Genomic DNA, 26,208 nt, shown 5'->3' with positions numbered 1-26,208 from the left:
ACTCTCGTTTTCTATTGAAAAGTTTTTGTCTTTCGATTGTAATATAAATTTCCTAATTAATATCTGTTCTAGTGGTCAGAAGCGTCACTAGCCAAAAGTTATACGGAAGGAGGGTAATAAATTTTTAAGACTAGATTGCAACTTTTACATGCTTTATATCAATCAAGATAAAATTTTTGTTAAAGTTGGTAAAACTGAAATAAACTAGTGAACCTGCAGTCAATCCTGGTATACTACTGCTATTACTACTACTACAAACAAATTACTACAACACCAAGTCATCTGAGGCCAACACGGCTACGTACGTTCCTAATCTATCCCAATCTATTCAAAGGCTTCACCTTTACACCCTCCCAAGAAGTTCCCATTAACCTAAATCTTTTCTTAAGACAGCCTATCGCCCCTTTTGGGGCCGATCTGCTTTTCGTTTGGCGTTCTATGGTTAGACGAAGAAGACAATCCTTCGCAATATGTCATCCTTCATCTGCAAAACGTCCCCAAGCCATCTTAAATTTTCTCTCATTACAGCCCTGGAAAACGGAATTGAACCACATTTTCGTACAGCTTACTGTATGAGATAGGACCAATTAGTCGGGTAAACAAAACAATCCGTTGGCAATTCGTCTGGAAAACATTTAGCAAATCGTCCTCCGTTTTTCGGAGCACCCACGCTTCAAAACAGACTAAATTTCTACTCTTTTAAATTTTTTTCAACATCTTCACCGCATCCACCGTCTTTACTAATAATACTATCTAGATAGGTGAAGCTGTCCCCTTATTAGATCTTCTCGTTATCCGACATCACCTTTTCATTATTCACTTTGTCTTAGTTTTAGGGACTTACTCTTCTTAACATTATTTTTCAAACCTATTCTTGCATCCTGAACTCGATAAACTTCTAAAAGTTCGTTAACATTTTCATCTAGATGCTTTATCCCTCAGCATGATCTATTTCCGGGAGAGTTTTCCTTTCCCATTCTATTCTCTGTTCTCCCATTGTCTTTGCTGTATTCCTTGGGACGAAGTCCATCAAAATGATCCATAGAAATAGGGATAGAACGCAACCCTGCTTGAATCCTGATTTGATACTAAACCAGCTACTAACCTCATTTCCTACCGTAACCACAGGAATGTTATTCTCGAACATAGCACTAATTACTTAAATTTGTTCAACTGGTATACCATTCATGGACAACTTTACTAAAGCTCTTCGCTTTTAACGCTTTAAACGGAATTAAACGCTTTCTCATAATCTATAAAAGTGAGGGCTAATGGCGTGGTGTTTAGTGATTTAGGTACTTTTCAATTATTAATCTAAGAGTGAAAATTTTGTCATCGCATTTTCTATCCGGGAGTTTGGTTCTAGCCTTTGAACTGTGAACAACTACCCGGTCGGGATAATATTGTATATGATTCATACGGATTGGTGAAAATGGTGTTATGAGTCTCGAGTGAATAACTGTATCCCTTGCCATGAAAGGATTTTGCTAGTGTTTTATTCTGATTCTAACAATGGAAGAATTTTCCGATAATCAAGCTGCTGATGAGATTCTTTTGCAGTTAAAGCACAGAAGACGCAACGAGTTTTAGTACCCTAATCGGTGCCTTAAAAGGAATTCTTGCCAAGGTAAAAAAAAAAAAAAAACAGGAGGAAGGGATTACGCATTCGATATTTGTGAGCGAATTCAAATTTTATATCAACAGCTTTTAGAAGAAAATGCAAAACTTTTGCGCAACGAGAACGATAACCATCAAAATATAATCAAATTACACGAAAAATTGGAAAATAAAGATACAATGGCCCCATCCTCTTTTGGAAATTGTTGATCGTACTCTAGTGTTGTTAAAGGTCCTGAAACCTTTAGTATTATTCTTGAGCCAAGCAGTAATGACCATAAAAAAAAGAGAGAACCTCCGGCAAAAATAGTGCAAGACATTAGTAAAATAATCAGAGAAGATTCCACTAAATTTTCTGCTAAAAATATCAAACATGGGCGAGAAGGCAAATTCATTGTTGAATTTAACTCAAAACAAGATTTAAACAATGCTCTTTGTGCTTTCAACAAAAATTCAGTAGCACTAAAATATACATCGAGGGAATTAAAAAAAACGCCCGCCAAGAATGCTTGTGAACGGTGCACCTACAATCAAAAATAAATCAGAGTGCAAAGAATTTATAGAACACAGTAATCCAGATATGGAAAAACTTGTTATTGATGGAGAAACCTTGGAAGTGGTGACTATTATTGAAAAAGGAAAAAGTTGCAGCGTCATATTAGAAATGAGTCCAAAAATCAGAGGATAAATTTTAAAAAGAGGAGGCCTCAATTTTGGATTTTAAAGGATGATCATTCAACTGATAGTAATTACTATGGTGAAGTTAAATCAGAACTTACAGATTTTTTGATTAATAGCACATCAGGTGTTGCCGAAGTCTCCTTGAATGAATTAAAAGAAATAATTAAAGGTTCAAAGCCATCAAAGGCCCTAGGCCCAGATGGAATTCTAAATTTAACCCTAATTAAAAACATCAATGTCCTTGCTCCTAGTTTCGTAAAGTTAGTGAATAGTTGCTTAAAAATTTTATATTTCCCGAAAAGTTGGACAAATGCAAATATAAGGGTTTTTAAAAAAAATGGTAAAAAGAATGATGGCAATCCAGCTTCGTATCGTCCGATTAGCCTACTCTCAAATCTTGGTAAAATATATGAGCGTGCCATTGCGAATAGAATGATTGCGATTAGCACTGAATATAGTTGGCTTTCGCCCCTGCAGTTCGGCTTCCGCAGTGGGAAAAGTACTATTGATGCAATTGATGGTATTGTTACCACGGTGGAGGAGAATATGCAGAAAAAATCTTTACTTTATGTATATTTTCTGATAAAAAAGGCACATTTGACTCCGCGTGGCATCCTGGAATACTGAAAAAGTTAAAGGCTAAATCGTGCCCTGATGGGCTTTTAAATTTAATTTATAGTTACTTTTCTGATAGAGTTGTTACGTATAAGGGTGAATATTCGTGCATTTTAGAGCGATCATGTCCTCAAGGTGGAATATTATCCCCCCTGCTATGGTCAGTTAATATAAATGATCTTCTATAATTAAATATTCCTAATGTAAAAATTTAGGCATATGCTGATGATGTTTGTGCAATTATCACATCAAGTAAAATATCAACTTTAGAATCCTTGTCATCAAGGGTATTTTCGTATTTCCGAACTTGGTCAGTAGATAACAAGCTCGTATTTGACAAAACGAAGAAAGAAGCAATTTTATTTTCAAGGAAGCATCAGCTTCCGACTGTAAAGCTAATGTATGATGGAATTGAGATACCTGTTAAAGACAAGGTTAAATATTTGGGTGCTATTCTTGATAGAAAGTTATTATGGTCTGACCATGTTAGACAAAAAATTAACTCTGCAAAACATTATTCTGCTCGTCTTTTAACGGTTGCCAAGAGTACTTGGAACCTGAATCCACATGCATTGAGGATGCTATATAAATCAGTAAACGAAAGCCATATTTTATACGCGTGTTCTATTTGGATCTCTGCACTGAGAAAAAAGAATATTCAGCGAATGCTACGGTCGCGCAAAGATGTTCTATGATCATAATTTCTAAATCTTTGAATACAGCTCAAACGTATGTAATAACCGCTCTCACAGGAGTGCTCAATGGATTTAAGAGCATTGGAATTAAATATATTAAGATACGGAAGAAATGGTCGATCTCAAAATTGGCCGAGGGTTTTGAGTCCTACCTTGAATGGAATTAGCTATTTCGTACATCATAGCCATTATACTGACCAAATTATTAAAAATTTTTTGCGTTCTTCTTTTAATGACCTTGGTGCATTTCAGCCCTTTTATATTGACCGTAAATCTTTAAATGTGTTTTTGTATGCAAAATGGTATGATGAGTTTAAAAATTCTGCTAGCACATGGCCGGCTAACTTTTTTGAAAATAAAGATGACCTTATCTCTGCATCAAAAATTTCCCTAAATAGTAGATTAACACAGCTTATTACAGGTCATAGTAGATTGCTTCATTTTTTAAATAGGATCGGGAAAGCTGACTCTCCATTGTGCTTGTGCGGTCTAATGGAAACATGTAGTCATCTTCTATTTGATTGCCCTGTTTATTGAAGAGCACGCATAGTAATGGAGTTCGAATTAAGTGAATATGAAATAAGTGTGCCGTTTCCTTTATCGCTGATAATTAGAAATAATAGAGTTCGGACTATTGTAAATAGATTTTTATCCCACACGAAGAGACTTGACTTTTAGTTAGTGTATATGTTTTGCTTTAGATAGTGTGTACTCTTTTTCTCTTTTTTTTCTTTTTGTAGTGTATTTTTTTTTGTTTCTGTGAAATGCCTGTTTTTGGTTTAATCACGAAATAAAGTATCTATCCTTACTAAGACCACACTGTTCATCTCTGAAAATTTTATCTATAGCATCCCTAACTTTAAAAATTATCACCATACTTTGTAATTTACTTCCTAGAGAAATCAGACTAATGCCTCCGCAATTATCAAACTCACTCTTATCACCTTTCTTATAGAGGGGTTTACTTAGCGTCTTCATGGACTGCACATGGCGACTTCCCTAAGGCCATAGCTAAGGCATAAGGGATATGTCATAATCTTTTTCCCTAAGATTTCAGGTCTGTTTTGCTTCTTTTTTTTTCAAAGAAAAACAGACCATTTATAGCTTTCCGTGGGACCTAGGCTATTGCCTAATTCATATATGGACAAAGCCTAACAACAGTGGTGTCTATTAGATAATCTTAATAAAAAAAATTACAATTAAATTGTTTTTAATTATAAATATTAACGGCAAATATTATTGTCGCCAACTAAAGTTTGGCATCTACACAGAAGCTTTATTCTTCTTAAAAACAATGTTTGAATTTCAGAATAAAGACGCTGAATTAGAAAACTGATACCAAAAGAACCTGAAGATAAAACCTCGGAATAATTATGACGAAAAGGGTGGAATTTAACTGGAGAATACCTGTTCCTGAACCACTTCTAGTCGGTGCGACCTTTGACAAATGGACTGAAGTAAGTCAATATTAAATTTTTATTGATCTCAAACTATGGTTTGATTATTGTTGTAATTTTTCTACTACCATAGTCATGCCTAATACTTTTATTACTTTTAAGCAAATTCTATTTTTTATTAAATAACTTTTGCTTACCACCCAGATTGCTACTCTATGATGCTGAAAATCCTATGATGTTGGATTGGGCGCTCCTACAAGAGCCAAAATCCTCAAAAAAAATAAAAAACACTAAAAAATCATAAATCCTTTCCCTGATGATAATGGCCTTCCTCCTGAATTATACAAGAAATGTCACGAAGTAACAGCTGAACAGATCGTTCAAGACGCACGGAAAACTAATTCCTTCCCAAAGGACTGGAGAACTTCAATTATACTCCCCTTTTATAAGATAGAAGACAAGACTGAATGTAGAAATTATCGAAGAATAACTCTTATAGATATTACGGTAAAAATATTCGGGGTAGTTCTATTGATTCGTTTCAAAAGTGCCTGGGAGAAAAATATCTGCGAAAACCAAACTGGCTTCAGACCAGGCAGAGGCTGCATAATATTTTGGCACCCGACTTATTATCCAACAGTTCCAAAAATATAACTTACCTCTAGCTTTAATATGTCTTGACTACACCGTGGCTTTTGACTCCGTTACTCGTCGCAAGCTCTGGAAAATCCTAGAGATCGATGGCATGCCTATAAAGTTCATTGAACGTATTCATGCATACTACTCAGAGTCAACAAGCTAGGTAATAATCTATGGCAAGGAAACTGAAGAATTCCTAGTCGGATTTGTATTAAAGCAAGGCTGCGTCCTCTCAATCCTGTTTAATTACTATATAGACTGGGTGCTATAAAATGCCCTAATACAACACAATGGTGCCCAAATTGAAAAAAAAACTGCCCTTTACCAACTTGGATTGCGCTGATGATGTCGAACTCTTCTGCGACCTTGAACATGCCCCAAAGATGTTAGATGATATTGTCGACTGGTCAAATTTGATTGGACTTGAAGTAGGTGCAGAGAAAACTAAATTCCAGATCACGAATCATCTGACCCAAATGTCTTTAAGCGTAAATTTAACTCAGCTAGAAAGGATTGAACCTACCTAGGCTCAATATTTTGCACTGAAGGCTCTTCAGACTTAGACATCCAGCAAAGAATACGTAAGGCACAGTTTGCTTTCGCATCCCTCCGAAAACCCCATTGGAACCGCCGAGAAATCTCTCTTCCGACTAAAAGTCGAGTCTATACGGCTATGGTCCGAACCATCCTACTCTATGGATACGAAACTTAGTCCTTGAAGTTTCAACACAAGAGAACACTAGTTGCCTTCCAACATGGATACCCACGCCAAATACTTAGAATTCACAGACAAGTTCATATATCTAACACCAATATTCGGCAGCTCTACAAGATTAGAAAACATATCACTACCACTGGTAAAAAGTGCCACTTAGAATGGCTCTGTTACGTCCTGCAGATACCATCAGAATACCTGTCCCGTCAAATCCTTCTACTTGAGCCCTAAGACTCTTGGAAGAGGCATTAAGGAAGGCACAAGAAGAACTGATGGACCTTGATCAAGTCTGACCTGGATCTCATTGGTGGCTTTAAGATTAAAGCTGCATTGTCTTGAATCCAGAAAACGGATTGTACGGGGTATTTTACAATCTTACAGCTGGAAAAGCAAAACTCATAAACTCTAAAGCCCAAATGTCTTTTTTCACGTATTGTGCATCTTTAATAACAAACATAATATGAAGTTTTCACTTTTTGTCTTCACTTATTCCTAGCCTTAATGACTTGGTCTTCTTAACATTAATTTTCAAACCTATTCTAGGACCCTGAACTCGCAAAACCTCTAAAAAATCACTCGTTTTACTCACACTTTCATCTAATATGCCTAAATAATCAGCATGATTTAATTCCATGAGAGTTTTTCCTCTCCATTTTGTTCCGTAGTCTCCAATTGCCTTTCCTGTGCTCCTTAAGACAAAGTCCATCAGAATGATCCATATAAAAGGGGATAGAACACAACCCTGGTTAACTCCTTATTTAATACAAAACCAGTTCCTAACCCCATTTCCTACCTTAACAGCAGCAGTATAGTAGGAATGCCAAAAAACAGACAGTTCCAATTATTAGAAACGATGATACAATATTTGGACAAGGAATTACAACAATTCAAAAACCTTAAAAAAGAAAACTAAAAGTTTCAAGCCTAGTACATATCGTTCTTAGAAATTGGACTAGCTTCAACAATCAAATAATTTTGAATAAGCTTAGTATGAAAAAACACTAGATTGCATAAAGAGCAAACACTGGTAATTGCAAGAATATTCGTATATTATTTTTATCAAGAGATTATAGCAATTCATGAACCTTAAAAAAGAAAACTAGAAGCTTCAAGCTTAGTATAATTCTTTGGTAGAAATTGGATTTCCTTTAATAATCAAATATCTTTCGTCCGACAGAGTAGGAAAATTCGTTAAATTGCGTAAGGAGCGAAAAACTGGTAATTACGAAAATATTTGTATATATTTTAACAGCTTACTTGCTTTTACTTGGATCAGGACACAAGCTATGTAGCTCTTCATGGCAACAAGATCTGGCAGACTATTGAATTTCACAGGTTACGGTCTTGGGTTAATGGAACAATAATTTCGAGTCAACAAGGGTCCCATCTGCGACCATTTCTCTGGAATTCATCAATTGGCTTGATTTCAGATTTGACGGTGTTGAGCCAAGTTTTTTCTTGCCCTCCATGTCGTTTCCTCTAATCCGGTGCTGGTTTGCAGTCTAGTCTTTGATTTGTAAAAGTCTCTGCCGGTCTTCGGCAAACATGGACGAGCCATGACAAGCGGTGGCGTCGAATGATATTTGTGATGTCTTACTTCTGGTCACATCATTGATGGATGATAGTATTCGGGATTCGGTCGCTGCGTCAGAGCTCCAATATGCTTCCCAGGTGTCTGTGTTGAAACGTGCTGATGGTGTGTGCTTCAGTGACTTTTAAAGACCACGTCTCACAACCTTAAAGCAAGACCGATCGGACTAGGGTATCTTAAACATGGATTTTCGTTTTCCTGTGGATTTACTTCCTTTTCCATTGTAGCTTCCACAGCTTTGCAAAGAGAGTGGAACTTGATGTAATGCGGCTCTAGATTTCTTTACTACATTCCGCCATTGATTAAAATGTATGATCCGAGCTAATTGAATTTATTGACAACATGAATCTTCCTTTGGTTAAGGGTTATAAGGGTAGAGTTTACATCTGAGACATTGGATATAGCTTTAGTCTTGTAAATGTTAATCTTGACCCTCACTGGAGCAGCAGCTTCGGAGGCTTACAGAAGCATTTTCTAGGATTTGTCAACGGATTTGCCAAGAAGAGCAACACCATCGGCATAATACAAGCCAGTGGTACTGAAACCAGGGCTAACCTTGACTCCTTCAAAGTTCAGCATTGTCTTTTTTCATTACCCAATCGACGATAAAATTGAATATTTCGGGAGAGAGTACACACCCTTACCTCAACCGAAGTCGATAATGAATAGCGGAAAACGTTCTCAATTGACTTCTGCAGGCTCGATTGTGTTGACAGTAAGCCTGACTAAGTCGTGTGACCAATGATGGGACACAGTCCTCTTCCATCGCCATTAAATTTCCTCCCCGGATAACTGAATCGAAGGCCGTAAATAAATAGATGAAGACAGTGAAGGCGATTTGTTGATGATTGGCTCTATGTTCAAAAATCTGCCTCAAGGTGAAAAGTTGGTCAATACAGCCCATGCCGACTCGGAAACCAGATTGGTTGGAATCATTGTCATAGTTCAATAAAGGCGGCATTAGCTGAACGATTGATAAGTACAATTTTACTTTTAATATCGAAATATAGTATATTGAAAAATACTGCTGCTTATATTCAAGATTAAGATAAAATAATTTTGATTTATAATCAATTTTGATCACTAACATTGCATATCTTTTTTCTTACTTGCTCCACTTTATTGGAATGTTATTTCAAAAAAATATCAACTGTATTTTTACTGTTATGAACTTCAATAGGACAAAGATTGACAACGATCGATGAGCGACATTGACTATAAATGAAAATTATTTTATTGAAATCTTGAATATAAGCAGCAGTATTTTTCAACGTACAATAACTCGATATTAAAAGTCAAATTGTTCTTATCAATTGTTCAGCTAATGCCGCCTTTATTGGACTATGACAATGATTTGGTATTGTAATAAATTGCGATAAAACCTCTTTTACGTGTGGATTAACAATTTCACTTCCCCAATCTGTCTGAATTTTTCTACATAAGTCTTATTCAAGCTCTCTTTAAACGCAATGAAACGGCATATGCATAGCGACCAAAAACACTGATTGCAAGTAAAATATACTTGTATGGACTAGTGTTGTTAACTGTTGAGCCAAGTTTTTTCAGCCGGACCATTAACCTCTTAAGAAACAATGGTCAGACAAAGACTAATTTGTCCCGAATGTAGGCTTAGAGTCTTTTCAAACTCTGTGAAGTGTGGAGGGTACAATTGCTCGTTTCACGCAGGAGCGGATAAATGTGCCATAATTGATACAGCTAATTGGAGTGAGAGCTGGTGTTGTCCTGACTGCTTCTCTAAGAAAATGCCAATCAATAAGGTAAATCCTTTAAATTCACGTGTTTTACCTTCACCTCGCACCCCTCGTTCTCCAAATTCAAGAGCTAGGATGCTTAATATCTTAAAAGAGCTCAAATCGCCGGTGCCCCCCCCCCTTCGCAGAAGTTGACTCTAGCCTCTCCCTATGCACAACACGAAGTGACGTCCCCCCCTCTTGAAGTTTCTTGTCAGACTGAGTGCCAGACCTTTTCTTCCGTCGACCCATCCTATACTCTGAACACCACCATTGGAAAATTGCGCACCTGCTCACGCGAGGTATATGTTCAGACCGAACCTTACTCATATGTTACCAGAGGAAATTTAACGTATCCAAAGCCCTGTGTTAAAGATTTTGCTTGCCAGACAAATCTTGATATTCTTAAACCATTAAAAGACAGACTAGAAGAGTTATTAAGCTACATTTCGACCGTAATTTCTGAACCCCTATCTGTAACTCAAAACAGTGATATAATAAAGAATAATGAAGTCAATCAAGTGAAAATAAAAAATTCAGAAAATGCTATATTACCCTTCGTAAATTCATTTGAGAGCTCAAGGGCGTTTGAACCAGTGACATACCAGGTGATTAGCAATTACATTGACCGGAACAGTCAAGTTAATAATGTTGAAATGAAATCAATTATTCATGAACGTAATCCCACTGACAAATCCTCTATTAGTATGGTAGAGGATCAGGCTCCCGAATACAGGAATAACTTAAAGGCTTCCGGTTGTATGCTGAATTTGAAAGAGGATAATGACACCTTTGTTTTAAAGACTAATAAGGTTACTACGAAATCCGATGCAGATATTGAAATTGTTTATGAGAAACTTGTGGCATATGAAAGTGAAGGAAACGGAAGAATTGCCTGGAAAAAAAATGGTGATCAACGTGTAATTGAAAATAAGGAATCAACGAAATCAGTTTGCAAGGATTTTTTACGTGCAAAATGTAACCACGGAAAAAAATGTAATCGGCTCCATATTTGCAAATATTTTCTGACGGGTTCTTGCAATAAAAGTTCGTGCTCGTTTGACCATGTTTCAATTTGTTCTGTTTTTATGTTGGATCGTTGTTTCGGTTGCGACAAGTATCATGTTTTTATACCAAAGTCGTTTAGTAGGTTATTCTCTAAGCCACAAGTTATACCTTCCCATGTGTACGATGTTAGTTCTAAGAATTTGACAAAAAACGGGTTTGGCTTTCGGAGGGAGGCCCCACCCTTTTTAGGCCAGCGTCGAAGGCACTCACGACCCCATCCCCCCTCCTTGTCCATCCTCCCCCCTTAGAGTATGCTGCCCCATAACCTCCCTACTCTGCCACAAACCAGCAATTTCTTGACGGACATGAATCACTATTCCCAACCAGGCCCCCTTTCCCAGCACTTTACGAAACCCCACCCCCAGTCCATTGGTTTTATCCCTCGTGCCTACCCTGTCCACGTGACTCAGGTCTGAGACTTTTTAATTGTCTTATAATGAATCCTAATTGTTCTCCTCGTGCTTCATCGATATCATTGCCCGTCCCCCCATCCACAAATCCCCAAGATAAATCCTTTTCTTACCCTAATAATTCATCTTTCGATGTTGACCCTAATAGTCATCCCATAAAAGTCAAATGTGCTCCCTTGGTCCCCTATTCTGACTACATTAATCTGGCCCCTGCTAAGAATCCCACCATGCCCCCTGTACCCATTTGTAATTTAAATAAAGTTAAGTGTAAAAATGGTACCTTTGCAGGTCGTTTTAAATTTCCTACACTTTTGTTAAGCAACGCTGAAAGTCTTAATTTTGACAAACTTAATGAATTAGACTCCTTTTCTAAAATATATAGATCAGACATAATTGCTATTACTGAACTACACGCTCAAAATACACACACGTTAAAAATGAATAATTTCACCCAGTTTATTAAACTCAGACCCGAAACCCACCCTCTGGGTAAGAAAGGTGGTGGAATTCTTTTCTTTGTCCGTAATGATTTTTATCCTTCAGAAATATTGGTTCCTTGTCTCACTCCCTTTGATGAAATTTTGTGAGTTTGTGTTCGACCTAAAGTCTTACCACGTCCTTTCAATTTGATTGTCCTGTGTTGTTTTTACTACTCTCCTGGGCAGAGAGCGGCTGAAAAAATTAATTCTATTGAAAAATTGCATGGCAGTGCCGACTATGTACTATCTAAATACCCAAATGCTGGAATTTTCCTCTTAGGTGATGCAAATGAATTAAAACTTTAGTCTACATGTAATACTTTTAGTCTAAAACAAATTGTAAAAGTCCCTACTACCAAAGGCAATTCTACTCTTGATTGAATATGCACCAATATTTCAAATTTCTACAGACCCGTCACCATTCTTCCCCCTCTCGGAGGTAATTACCACTTTAGCCTACTCCTATCTCCACTAGCTACAGTTAAACATTCCTTTACTATTACTGAAATCGTCTTTAGACCTCTACAATTTTGGCTCTTGGATCACTAGTGAAAATTGGTCCCCTGTGTACCAAACAAATGAAGTCGACTTCAAGGCTTTGTCCCTCCAAAATTTATTGAGGAATAATTATGAAGCCCATTTTCCGGTGAAAAAAAAATAAAATATGCTCTAACGATAAACCCTACATTACTGCGACTTTTAAAAAACCAATAAGGAAAAAAATTAATTTGTTCAAGCAAGGACATATCACACAGGCTAATGATCTAAGAAAGTTCCTGAAGAGAAAATTGAGAAAGGCAGCTTCCGGGTATTACAATAGTAAGGTTAAGGATTTGTATTCTAACAAACCCAAACAATGGTACAGGAAAATTAAAGAGATTTGCGGAAAAAAACCCTGTTGAAGTTTAATTTTCATCTCCCTGAGCCGCCTTACAAGATAGCCAACGATTTGAACCTGCATCTTGCGTCCATAGTACAAAGTCTCCCCCTTTCACTGGCTCAGGTCAAACTATTCCTCCCTCCACCTCTTTCCCCCAAATTTCTCCCTCTGATATTATAAATAAAATCCAAAAGCTCAAAAAATCAAGTACTTGCCCATTAGACATCCCAATTGACTTGATTAAAGCCTTTTCAGACACAATTGCTGGACCTTTATCTGATATTTTTAACCAAATTACAAAATCTGGTAAATTCCCAAGTTGCTGGAAACTAGGTTTTATAACACCCATCCCAAAGAAATCTTCCAGTCTGACTATAACCAACATGCGTCCTATTACACTCACTCCAGTTTTTTCTAAGCTTTACGAAGGGTTCCTTTGTGACTGGCTTAAAATTAAAATTATACCACGCATTGACATCCGACAGTTTGGTAATTTAAGAAAAACCTCCACCACCCATTACCTTGTACACTTGATTCACATGATCCTAAGTGAACTAGAGAAACCAAATGTTTGGCTAAACCTGGTTTTACTCGATCTCCAAAAAGCGTTTGACTTAGTTGACCACACTATCCTAATTCGTTTACTACATGATAACTTTGACATTGACCCACTCTTAGTAAATATTGTTATATCGTTCCTTTCAGACAGATCACAAGTTGTAAAATACAAAAATACCTTCTCTAACCCCCTCCCTATGTACTGTGGAATACCTCAAGGAACCTTATTGGGACCACTATTATTTATTGTCATGATTAACGAAATTGGCAAGGAATTCCCCCAAAGATGGAAATATGTTGATGACTTGTCGATCCTTGAAGTATGTCATAGGAATATTAAAAGTGACCCCGTTGAAATCCTAACCCAATGTTGGGATGAATCCAAGAATCTAAATATGACAGTAAATCCCACTAAATCACAGATAATGACAATCAACTTCTTGAAATCTACTCCTGCTTTTTGGAATCCGATCCCAAACGAAATGCTAGTGAAACATGTTAAGCTTCTTGGTGTCACAATTTCTAATGATCTTAAGTGGGAAACACATGTATCCAACATTGTTAAACAAGCAAATGTTTCACTATCCATTTTTAAGCTACTAAACAAATTTAATTGTCCTAAGATACATTCCCTCCGTGTTTACTTATCCTTTATCAGGCCGTTATTGGTATATGCATGTCTGGTCTGGCATTCACAACTGTCAAATGAACTTAGTGACAAAATCGAGTCGGTCCAAAAGCGTTCGCTCAGGATCATTTACAAAGAAGGCAAAATTCCATACTCCTTCCTCCTTAAAGCTGCGCGCATTACCACCTTAAAAGAAAGGAGGGAAAAAATTTGCCTTCTTTTCGCTAAATCAGTCATTTCCAATCCCCGTACTGAGGACTTACTCCCTGATTTTCACAATCCCATTAGACTCCGACTCCCCCGGTCAGCCTCCTTAGCAATCCCAACTTACTCTCCGATCCATGCTGTTACAGAAAGGTTTCGCAAAAGTTTTATACCCTTTATCCTGGGACACCTTAATAATAATCCGTGATTAATTGCCAAATTCCCCTTTTCCTCTATTGCCGTTTTTATTCTTTTTTTATTTACTGCAATGTTTTTGTTATTTAATTGTTAAGTTGTCCTTTATCTTTGATGATTTTGCTTTTTTAATCCCTTTTAATTTTAAGTGTTTGACTTAATGTACTATTTTGATAAATTTTTTTTCTTAGCTTTTATTGACATATAAAGCGAATTCGGCTCTTTAGAGCTTGTGATAGCCTTTTGCGAATAAATATTATCTTATCTCTTATCTAAACAACAGTTTTAACAAAAATAGTTCAAAATCGTGATAAAATGTTTTCAAAAAATCAAAAATATCTATTATTGCTATAGTGTGTGTCAAGAGTCCTATGATAAAATAAAGACTATTACACCAGACATAAAACCCATACGGGGACCGGACGCGTTTAATATTAATGAACCAAACTCTTGGTTGATTATTGATTATTTATCTGAATCCATCAAAGAATGGTCTCAGGAGATCTCAAAGTTATTCACGGCCTGATCTCATCAAGAAAAAATTTCCACAGCCGTTTTCCTCCACATCTCTTTCACTAGTGCAAATGCATTAGAAGACTTGCTTTGAATTGTGCTAACTATATAATCTATAGGGCTTTTTGTGATTCAAGTTCTCTTATAAATTTAACAATGCAAAAATATGGCGGTGAACCAAAATTTCTACTTACGGCATACAGTCAAGCTACTAATAACCTTTATAGTTACATTCTTTTGTATCTCAATCAAAACACAGCCGAAGAGTTATGCGTTGTCACTCAGTTTTTGACAATGAAATTACGATATATCTACCCATGAATAGCACTAAAGGTCATTTATTGCCACATGACACTGAAGAAACTACATGAAGACAGACATATATTTCCGTCCTAGGTAATTTAAAACCGTGACTTAGGAAGGCTATTCTCAAACATGGTATTGACAGAGACTTCTTTCATCTCATATCATAGCTTTGTTTAAATTTAACTGAAGGCATTGTTCAACTGCCAGAAACAGTTAAGCAGCAGACAAAGTCACATCGTTCACTCGTATGTACTCTAGTTTGCAAAAACAAAGGAAACGATTTTTAAAAGAAAACGACTTGTTCAAGCAGGTGGTAGTTTCTTTTCATTTTTACTGCCAATAATCTCAGAACTTGTAAACAGTACTCTCTAGATGGCTGAACCCTACAAAATGACTCTAATGGAACTTGCTCTTTCACAAGAAGAGCACTTTGAGGAGATGTTTACTAAAATTATTAGTAATGAGACAATTGGTGATGATGAAAAATTAATTTAGGTTCAAAATAACCTTCAACGTATCCAAAAGTGTAAACCCTACCGTGGAAAACGACTCAAAGTAAATGTCATTGACCAGTCTCAAAGTTCACTGCAGACACCACCACCGCCAACACTGCAAAAACAGAAGGAAGACTTATCTAAAGTTTTATCAATTGTTGAAGACCTGTTTATCTAATCGATAATCTAAGAGATGTTATCGGTTTAAAAAAATATTATCAATGATAGAAGTGCTGAAAGCAGCATACGTGTGAATCGTGCTATTTTTGCGAACAATCCACCTGGTTTCTCATCAGGCAATTGTATTAATCTTTATGCATCTTTCGTCGAGGCATCGAGAGTTGGTGATATTAATGCCCCCCCCCCCCCCCTGCGTGCTCTTGAACGAACAACCACTCACGAACACACTCAAAACTACAAAATAAATTGCCTTCAATATATTTCAGTCAATACTTGGTATTCGGATCTCTGTCACTTAACACTAAGAAGTGAATTGGGCGATCCTCTAGAAATAACAAAGTGTTTGGCGTTCACTACATGTCGTTTGCAACCCACTCAGTTAGATCGGTAGTATAAATAATACTTTTGTTTGTTCAGATATTAAATACTATGTTGCTAATCTTAGACCGCGACAATTGGGACATGGAATTGACTATAACAGGGATATTTTGGCAATGTTCGATTACGGTCTCGGTTACTGGTTTGCTAAGCTGTTTCCCTATGCAATACCCCTGCCTGAGAATATATATTGCTTCGGTTGCCATGGATTTTGCATCCTCTACACTACACGATTAGTGTTCTGGGAAGGATTTTAAAGAAAGTGTCTCATAAAATCTCAGGTCCGACGAGCGATTCGTCGGCGAACGATTGAAATCACGAAGAAACAGAGAAGGTTTAAAAAGAATGAGAAACACCTCATTACACATTAGTCTCAACTCAGGCCGGAAGCGTAAAACATCATCGGAAGCGTAAACGCTCTTATAAAATATGAAAGAGAAAACAAAGAGTAAAAATTGTTAGATCAAAAAAGATATCTTTTCCTAGAACTGGTATACCTACCTTATAAAAAATCTAATACCTAAGTTGCCTCATCTCTTAATCATTTTAATGCAGAAAATGTTGATATGAGCGTAAAACATAGTTACTATGAACAATTTTATCGACAATAACCGCTTTCTGAAATTGTTCATTTTCAAATTTGTTCCAATGAAGACTGTTTCATAGATTTGACTTCCACATTTATAGATTTGCATGTGATTGTCAAGAAATAAAACAATGAAAAACCAAGTGCGACCGAGGGGTCATCCTATGAAAATTGTGTACTACACAGTTTGCTTAGACGAATCAGTGTCTACATGTATGGAACGTTGGTGAGCACAAGCAATAATCTTAAATTATACAAATTACATACGATATATGTTGATGACTCCAACGTCATGTGCCCTACTGAGATGTTTCACTATTGGGTATGAATATTAACTGGACACTGATGCTAGCAATATACTTAGAGATGTGACAACTAAAGATTTACACTTGGTTGGGAAAATATATCACGAAATTTTTTGTATGCCTCAATGGCTGCTTCCCAATGGTAAGATTGATATAAAGCTGCAACTTGCTCTGTTCAATTTAATTTTTTGAAAACAATATTTGGTACTGCATCTGATGTAACAGTATCTCTCACCTCGGCAATACTTCACGCAGGAAAACAACAGGTTATGAGCTTTGTTGCTTTGCCAATTGAGAAATAATGGGGTAATGGAAACAAAGCTCTCCCTCGGCATTCAATTATGAATCAACAAATTATTGCTATACTTACACGTGCCTTCACCGATTCATCATTTATCAATGGCAAAATTCCTTCAAAACTTGCTATGATTTTTGCAAAAAGTGCCAGTCCATAGGATCATGGACAAATTCTCTTCATAAAAATAAAATGTTTGGACCTTTATATCTTGTATGTAAAGTAAATGGAATTCCACTCTACAATTTATCCTTTGATAAAATCTACAGGACCTTATATGTATTAGCAATACAATCCTTAGATCGAGACTCACGTCTATTTCAAAATAGTATAACCGAAGAAATGTTTGTAAAACCTATGTTATCATTGTATTGAATTTGTCTGGTACTCAAGATTAGAATATTGTCCGAACATTTTTGATCCGTACAGGACCAAATACAAATCCAATTGCATATCCTGGAACTTCCTCGACCATATTCAAAGCGTTAACAATACCCTTACCATTGTTAATAGTAGCCCATCAACTTTAAAATGGGACAGTGGCCTTGCGTCTTTGAAACAGCAATGAATATTGAATTTACTTATTCTCTTGGACTCTCGTATGCTTTCTATATGCCTCACATCAAAAACTTTCTTGATCAAAGTGTAAAATATATTATTCAAAACCGGAAGCGAGTAAAGATTTATCAACCAAAAGCTGCAGTCTCCATGCATTATTATATTAAATTTTTCGATTATGCAGATATGCTTACAGTGAATTTCTCAGCATTTATGTTGACAATCCTCGATTGAATGACTTTCTAGTTGAAAAGACTCTTTCTGATCCGAATAATATAAATTTGAGCGTACTAAAAGGGAAATTCTATAAAAGTAATATCCTTGATGTTGACACACTGAATCTTTTTCAATACTGAGGTGAGTGAACCTTAAGATCTAGCATGACACGTGTTGTTGACTTTCAAAACTTGTTTTTGCTGGATTATAAAGATCCAACGGATCCAAAACAAGTCACGTAAAATTACGTCATTTTCACTTGCAAATATTGGACCAAAATCAGTTTTTAACAAACGGGACCTCCCTGCTTGACTAATGGACTCTAAAAAGTCCTATTACGCAATATCCTTAGAAATCCTGAATTAAACAAACCCTATTATGTAACAGACGACATTAAACTACCCGTATGACATAACGAGCACCTTTATTCGTAAAAAATAATAACACCTGTCTTGAAGACGTTTTTTTAAGGTGTTCTGGGATTCGAGAGGATAGGAAAGCGGTGAAAACGATGGAGAGGATGTAACTAATATTTTAAGTTACCTTAAATTAGAATTATCAGCTTTGTAAAATCACATTTTTTTGTCAGCAGAGCTTTAACTTTTGCCTTGGCTGGTCTTTTTTTATTATAAAAACAGTATCGGGCTCTTGGCTAATGCCCTCCAATTTCTTTATTTACAGTTATTTCATCCCTTTATCTTTTTCGCCAGCTTGTCTTTTGTCATTATGAAATGCATAAAGCCGAACCTCTCTTTCCTTAACAAAGGCATTGCAAGAATTGATGGCCTCATCCGTGCCAAAATCCCCAAACTCAATCATCATAATTATCACCATAACTTATCAATTTTGTCACGTTTTGATATCCAATTTCACTTTTCTTCTAACCCTGTTTTTCTTTTTTTCTTCATTTTAGATTTACATTACTTCAGATAATTTGTATATGGTCTTTAATTTAGCTGCCTTTATTGGTCTAATTTTAGATGATGATGCAGACTTTAGGTTTGTTAATTGTTCACATGGTGGGACTAAAATTTTCGTTTTTTGGGTCTTGTCTCATTTGATATTCCAGGCTGTTGATTTTCATTCATTTTGAATTTAATACCAGTGTCCTTTGGTTTAGCTGCCCTCATTGGCCTTGTCTTACAAGATGGTCCAGCATGTTGATTTGTTAATTGCTCAGGTGGTGGGAAAAAACTTCTTTTTAATCCAACAAATTACAATTTGAAGCACTTGTAGATTTCTGTTTTTGTCGCTACCTCTAGAAAACTTTGCATACTGATATGTATTTTCATACTGACTCTTTTCAAAGATATTTTTTTGTTGAACCAAACACTAATCGTCTACTAAACTTCAAACTTTTGGCTTTCTTTTTTAAGTTTTTTTTTTAATTGCTGTGATCCCTTATTAAAATACATACAAATATTTTTCCAATTACTAGTGTTTACTTCTTGAAGCAATTTACTGTTTTTTCACGCTTCTGTCTTTAAAAAAGAATGTGATCATTGAAGCAAGTCCGATTTCTAACACTGATTTCTACCAAGCTTCAAACTTTAGGTTTTCTTTTTTATGGTTTTTGAATTACAGAGGGGTAGGGCATTGATTTTGGTCTAGTTTTACATGATGTCCAGTTTGTAGATCTGTTCATTGTTTAGATGTTGGGATAAAAACTTGTTTTTCCTCCAACGAACTATCATTTATAACACTTTTAATTTTTTTTTTTTGGGGGGGGGGCTCTTCTCATTTGATAGTCCAGGTGGCTGATCTCCAAACGTAAACTGCAGAGGGAAAATGCGGTATAACATTTGTACATAATCAAAGTGGATTTAGTGTGCTGTATTCACTTTGGTTCTTTGTAATAAATAATATTTTCGATGCGTATTCTATGTAAGATATCAAGAAATTTTTAAACGTATGCCATTCCCTCTTTTCAAATGCTTACAATTTTTGTTTGTCCAAAAATATTCATTTTGGACAAGATAATCGAGACAATTTCATTGGTATATCTTGATTCATTTGAGTACTAATTGTTTTGGGCCAAACTTGACTATTACGATTTCTGGGTTTACAAGGGCGGAATGTTAAAACTTGGAAGCTGCTATTTATAAACTCGAGATTTAACGCGTAGCTGACTATTTTCCTGGTTTATAATTCTTCAAGGCAAAATAATGAAAATTGTATTCTAGAGCTGAGCCCCCCTGAAAATTTATACATACCTCCTCCCTTAGAAAAAAGTTACTATGGACCCCTGGCCCATTGTTTCTTGATTGAATGATAATCAATTTACCCAATTCGTTCTTCTCTTGAAATCCTTAAATAGCTGTTCAGTTAACTGATAGCCACTGTTTAAATTTCTAGGAAAAGGACCAAACAGATATTGAACCAGCATCGTTTTTCCAAGTGGACGAGTATGGTTTCTTCATACACTGGAAATCTGAAAGTCGAGTAAGATGATTTTATTCTAATGATACAATAGACTTAAAACTCAATTCTAAAACTGAGTTTCTTATGAAAAGATATTAGCATGATAAGGTTTGCATAATCTTACAATAAGAGAGATCTAATAGTAGGGATATCTTGATCAAAATTACATTGCTTATTTATAGTGTCAAAAGAACCCTGACAGAAAGTTTTAGGTCTATCAAACAGTAGCGTAGAATAATAGGAGATGACCTTATTTAAGTTGACATTCTGATTTGTAGTGATCTTTATAACTATCAAGTAAAGTGACTCTACTGCAAGGTTCCATTTTTTTCTGCTAAGCGGCTGTGTTTACCCAATCACGAGTAGTATGGCTGTGTATAATACAGAGATAAAACCTCACAGGCTATTTTAATGCTTTGTAATACTCTCTTAACCTCATTAGCATAATTATATTAGGAATAAATTAGAGCATATACTAGTTATGAAAAACCAACTCAGAGAAATTTCAAAATCATGTTTATATTTGAATTGATTTCGTACTATTTAATATGCAAGTGTAAAAAATTTTGCATAGTGGTTCAAAATCCAGCCTTATATTGGATCTGGCTGCTAAGTAAACCGGCTGTGCAAATTTTGTACTAATACGGTTATGCTAAAGAGGTTTAAAGAGTATTACATAGCCTTAAAATGGCCTGAGGGGTCTTATCTCTGTGATGCATACAGCTATGCTACTAACACGGCAAAATGGCTACCGGGCGAACATTGTGAGATAATCAGCCCCTTTAAAACAGCAAAATTCTTTGTATGAGGCCTCCTATTTCTTAAGGCCTGTCGGTCCCAGGGTAGTACATCTCAACCGTAAAAGCAATTGAATTTTGCACGAAATGAAAAATTACTTCAGACAGTAGATTGAAAGTTTTATTTAAATGGGATTATTTGTTTGAGACTTCTTTTTATCTACGATATTACAGTGCTGCACACCAGCTTTGGGGTAGAAGCGGGTTAAGTAAACAACTCTGGGTGGGCTGAAGTCTCTAAAATTACCCCCTAGAGCCTTCATAATAAGAATCGTATTCAGATCAAACTTTAAGTTTAGTTGCTGGGGATGGAGGTCCCTCATATTGGGGAAGATGTGCTGTTTAACACGTAAGATTATATTCATGAGCTTACATCTACAAGGAGAGGAGGGATCGGGCTCTTGACCCCAGAATCAAGGTTTATCCGGAATACCCCTGTCTCAAATTTATAATGATTTTTGTTCATTATCAGTTTTAAATTTCTTCTTTACTTTCGTCTGAATCGATTTGTTTTTTGTTACTGCTTATAAGGACTTGAATCTTATTTTTATACAAATGAAAATCTTATTTATATATTTACTTAAAAGGACGGCGATGCTCTGGAGCTCAGCCAAGTAAGTGATATTAGAGCAGGAGGGGTGCCAAAAGACCCAAGGCTCACTAACCAATTGGTGTCTAAACATGGACAAGACTTTGAAGATAAGTCGTTAACTATCTGCAGTGGCCCTTGATTTGTAAACATTAACTACCTTCACGTCCGTATGTCCATCTTCAGAAGTTGCAAAGGTACATTAATTTTCGTATCCCAACTTTTTATTTCCTTGAGGCTAGGCCAAGATTCTGTTTCATAAGATATTCAGCCCAATATAGTCAAAATGTATCAGCAGGGTAGCCTACTCATAAACTTCTAACTTTTTTAAATTTTTTACAATTAGGGAGGGGGGATAATGGGTATCCCAGCCTTTGTCCTGGCTACAACACTCTCTCTAACGTTTTTTTTTGCGTTTTGAAGCCTTAGATTATTAAAGTTGTTAATTACTGAAATTATCCCACCGGTACAACGGCTTAGCACCTTAAGAACATTAGATCACTAAACTAATTCCCGGCATAACAAAGGAAAACTTATTTATTCTATACAATATGTAGTATTTAAAAAAAAAATAAATTACTTTTTTCTACAAAGAAAAAAAGGATAGACAATATTTATAAATTTATATTTTTCGGTGCGACAACTTACAAATTAAAGTAATCATTTTACGCGAAAGGCGAAAGGCGTTTTAACGACGGCGAGCACATATGCATTTACATTTTTGCTACGTTTTACGAGTCAGAATTTTCTTTTGGTGGGGGGAATTATAACCCTGTCCCCCCTGGATACGGTATTGATGACAACTTACACTAGAACGGAACGCTTGCGCCTAATTAGCATTATAATCTGTTTTTGCCAGGTTCTACAAAGTTTATTGAGTCTACATTTTTTTCGAGAAACAATGCTAATTTCAAATCTAGAATAATACACTTCAAGATATAATTTTTTAAATACTTATGCCAAAACTACGATTGTGACCACAATTCTATGCAAGCACCTTTCCGTTACCAGGCTTGACTTCTTTTTGAATATCATATAGAACAACTTTTTTGTCTCTTCTGTCACTCCAAATTCATCATCCACTGTCTTTTCTCTTGTCCTCTGTTATGCTATGGATCAATTATGATTTCTGGGATTTATTTGTGTTCAACAGGGTTCATCATCTTTCTGAAAGAGACTTATGCAAACCAGCCTTCGTTTTCCCCATTGTATTCTTTTACACTAAAAAGAACAAACCCACAATTCCTTGAGGAGATCAATGATATTTCTGTTAGCGAGAAATTATGTAAGTAGGGGAGAATTTCTCTTAGATGAAATTAAGAAAGAGAAAGGATAAACTAAATGTTTTTAACGAAATGGATAAAATTTGAAATGCTTCAAGAGGAGAGACAAAATTCGAAATGCTTCAAAGAAAGGATAAAATTTGAAATACGTCAAGGGGAGAGACAAAATTCGAAATACTTCAAGGGAAGGGACAAAATGCTAAATACTTCAAGGGAGAGACAAAATTCGAATACTTCAAGGGAAGGGATAAAATGCGAAATACTTCAAGGGGAGAGACAAAATTCGAAGTACTTCAAGGTAAGTGTTAAAATGCGAAATACTTAATGTAAGGAGATAATACTACAGTATTTCATTCACTGTTTCGAGCTATAGTGCCGTAGGCTATAGTGCCACAAATATGGGTGTACCTTCTGTAGTATTGGCAAGATTTAGCCCCCAAATAAGTCTATATCCCTCGTATGTGTGTCACTAACACTATCTCTTAACTTGAAATACGAAAGATTCAAAATAAAATAGAAGACTTATTTTTAAAGCTACACAATAATCATTGTTTTCATGTTTTCAGCTCCATTTTCAGTGTAGGAAAATAATATCAGCAGTTAGTTAGTTTATGTCTACATTGAAATATTTAAGGCAAGCTAAAAACCACCAATACAACCAAACAAAACTTGCATTTAAAATTATAATTTAAACCAGTCTTTTAGTACTGGTCATAGTTTAACAAGATAACAAGCCTTTTTTGTTTGAAAAAATATACATAGGTAAAAAACTAAAGCAGGATTGAGACAAAAAAGGGAAACCCTATTTTACTGCTGTGTCAACAGAAGGCCCCAGAGTCAGTTATTTGACTTGAAGCAGAAAACTTTCGATAAATATTTTCAGTCCGTGTGTATAAAAAAGCTTCCTATTGTTATAATTGAAGAACCCTTTTGTTTCAGAAGTAGTTATTAAAGAATTGGGACAAAGGCAAACTTCAGCGTAAAGAGCGAGGCATATTGGAGCGGGGTATCTCCCTCATATACATATTAATTTCTGTTTGTTTTAAGTGTTAATTTTGCTACTTACTTTCAGTAAATAAACATATTTTTTATTTAATTCCTGATTGCTTTTTAAACACTGCTGGGAAGAGTGTCTTCCCTTCCACGTAAAAATCCTGCCAACGATAATATCCTCTTTACAAATAATTCCCTGTTAAAATTTACCCCAGAAAAATACCCTTAACGTCTTCACATGTAAAATTGAGTCAGCAAAGACAGAGTAAGACAAATAAAGAGAATTTCTAGAAAATTATCGTTATCGTATACGAAAATTATCGTATAGGAATTCTAGAAAATTCCCCCAGTGAAAAATTTCTCCAAAAATAATCCTCAGGCAACTTCTCTCTCCATGGATAATCCTACCCGTAAAAAATTCCGGTAGAATACCCCCCCCCCCCAACCAAAAATTTATGCATACTTCCCAATAACAAATACTACGTGTAAAAATATGGGCAAATTTCACAACTTAAAGTCCTTTCCTCAGGAGCTGTGGAGGGGTCATGTCATCCTCAAAAGCACAGTTACTGGATCCCTTAGCTGTGCTTAACAAAACGGCTATCTCAAAATTTTGATAAGATTATTTTGGAGGGAATCTTGCGTGGGAGGTGACCTAGCTACTTTGGTCACTAAAAAGGGAGCTAGAACTGTTATTTTCCGCTCAAACCAATCCTCTCCCAATATGTTTGAGCTATTGGTTCGATACGATTACCCCTGGGAAAACAAAATACAAAAAGACATACAAATAAACACTCATCCGGGATCCTTCTTCTGGGAAAAAAAAAATACTAAATTCCACATTTTTTTTTCCGAAGGGAACTTAAGACTTCTACGATTGGGTTTTTCGAAAATCTTTCAGAACTTTTAGGACTTCTAATATCCGTTCGAATGGCCTCTCTCTTCCTCTCTCTTCCTCTCTCTCTCTCTCTCTCTCTCTCTCTCTCTCTCTCTCTCCTCTCTCTCTCTCTCTCTCTCTCTCTCTCTCTCTCTCTCTCTCTCTCGAGATCTTCAAAGGTCATTGGTTCAATACGATAACTCCTGGGGAAAACAAAAACAAATAAACAGGCATCCGTGATCTTTCTTCTGGCAAAATTCGAAATTCCAAATTTCCACAGATAGGTGCTTGAAATTTCTACAAGAGAGTTCTCTTTTACGATTTTCATTAATATTGTTTGACCTTTAGGTGGTGGTTCCGCCTTTTTCAAAAATTAGGCAAATTTTCTCAGGCTCGTAGCATTGGATAGGTAACACTAAACTCATCAAATCTTTTGTATTTGAAATCAGCATAAAAGTTAATTCTTTGGATATATCTATTGTTATCAAAATTTTTGTTTTTGAAGTTTCGGTTACTATTGAATCACGTCGCTCTTTACTTACAGTTCGTTATCACGAACTGTTTGATTTAAATAAGTTGCCAAGTCAAAGTGATTATTTAAACTATTTATTTAATATAGGGATATATTGCATAAATTTATATTTTGTAAAGGTTTTTTCATAATTTACAAAACTAAACTTGAGTGAGATTCGCTAACCGTCCCCGTAGATTTAAGCTGAATCCTATTAACAATGAAATTTTATGATAAGCGGCTATACTGACAACTCATTGACACTAAAGAACATAATAATTCATGATTATCCACCTAGCCCATCTTATATATAAAAAGCGACAACACATACACATGAACACTATACAACAAAATAATACTATTTATTCTTTTTTACCGGTTTCAGCCCCCACCCCACCCCCAAAAAACTGCTGAAAAAACATCAAAAGCCTCCCGCCCTTAAAAATCTATTAGTCAAATAAAATATTTTCAGTTTATTTTGAGACCCATATAAAGTGACATACTCTGATGCTAGGCGGCAGATTATTCCAAACAGAAGGCCACAGATTATGAACTGACTATGGCACTGATATTTATGACACAGATTATGAATCTTACTGTTTTTTTTTTTTTTTCAAGGCTTAAAAGTTGTGAATTTCTTGTACCATAATTATGGTGCTCCTAATTCATGGAAAATTAATTATGAAAATACTCAGCTGCTCTTTTATGTCCACAGTCAATCGAATGCTTTTATTTTGCAAAATCTGGATCCTTTTATAATTAGACAAAAAAATGGCTGGCCGA

General features: G+C 35.8%; 1 protein-coding gene across 1 annotated transcript in view; it reads left to right on the top strand.

Moving 5' to 3' along the window:
* LOC136028653 (uncharacterized) overlaps positions 1 to 26,208 on the top strand; it is a 157,064-nt gene that overhangs the window by 1,636 nt on the left and 129,220 nt on the right. The window contains 4 exon segments of the mRNA XM_065706478.1: positions 4,918 to 5,065; positions 20,310 to 20,396; positions 21,760 to 21,930; positions 21,932 to 21,958. Of these exon segments, the coding sequence (XP_065562550.1) occupies positions 4,982 to 5,065; positions 20,310 to 20,396; positions 21,760 to 21,930; positions 21,932 to 21,958 (369 nt within the window). The 5' untranslated portion in view covers positions 4,918 to 4,981.

This window comes from Artemia franciscana, chromosome 7 (assembly GCF_032884065.1).
Source record: "Artemia franciscana chromosome 7, ASM3288406v1, whole genome shotgun sequence".
Taxonomy (NCBI): domain Eukaryota; kingdom Metazoa; phylum Arthropoda; class Branchiopoda; order Anostraca; family Artemiidae; genus Artemia; species Artemia franciscana.
Note: the sequence above shows the minus strand (reverse complement) of the source record. Positions and strands in the feature narration are given on the sequence as shown.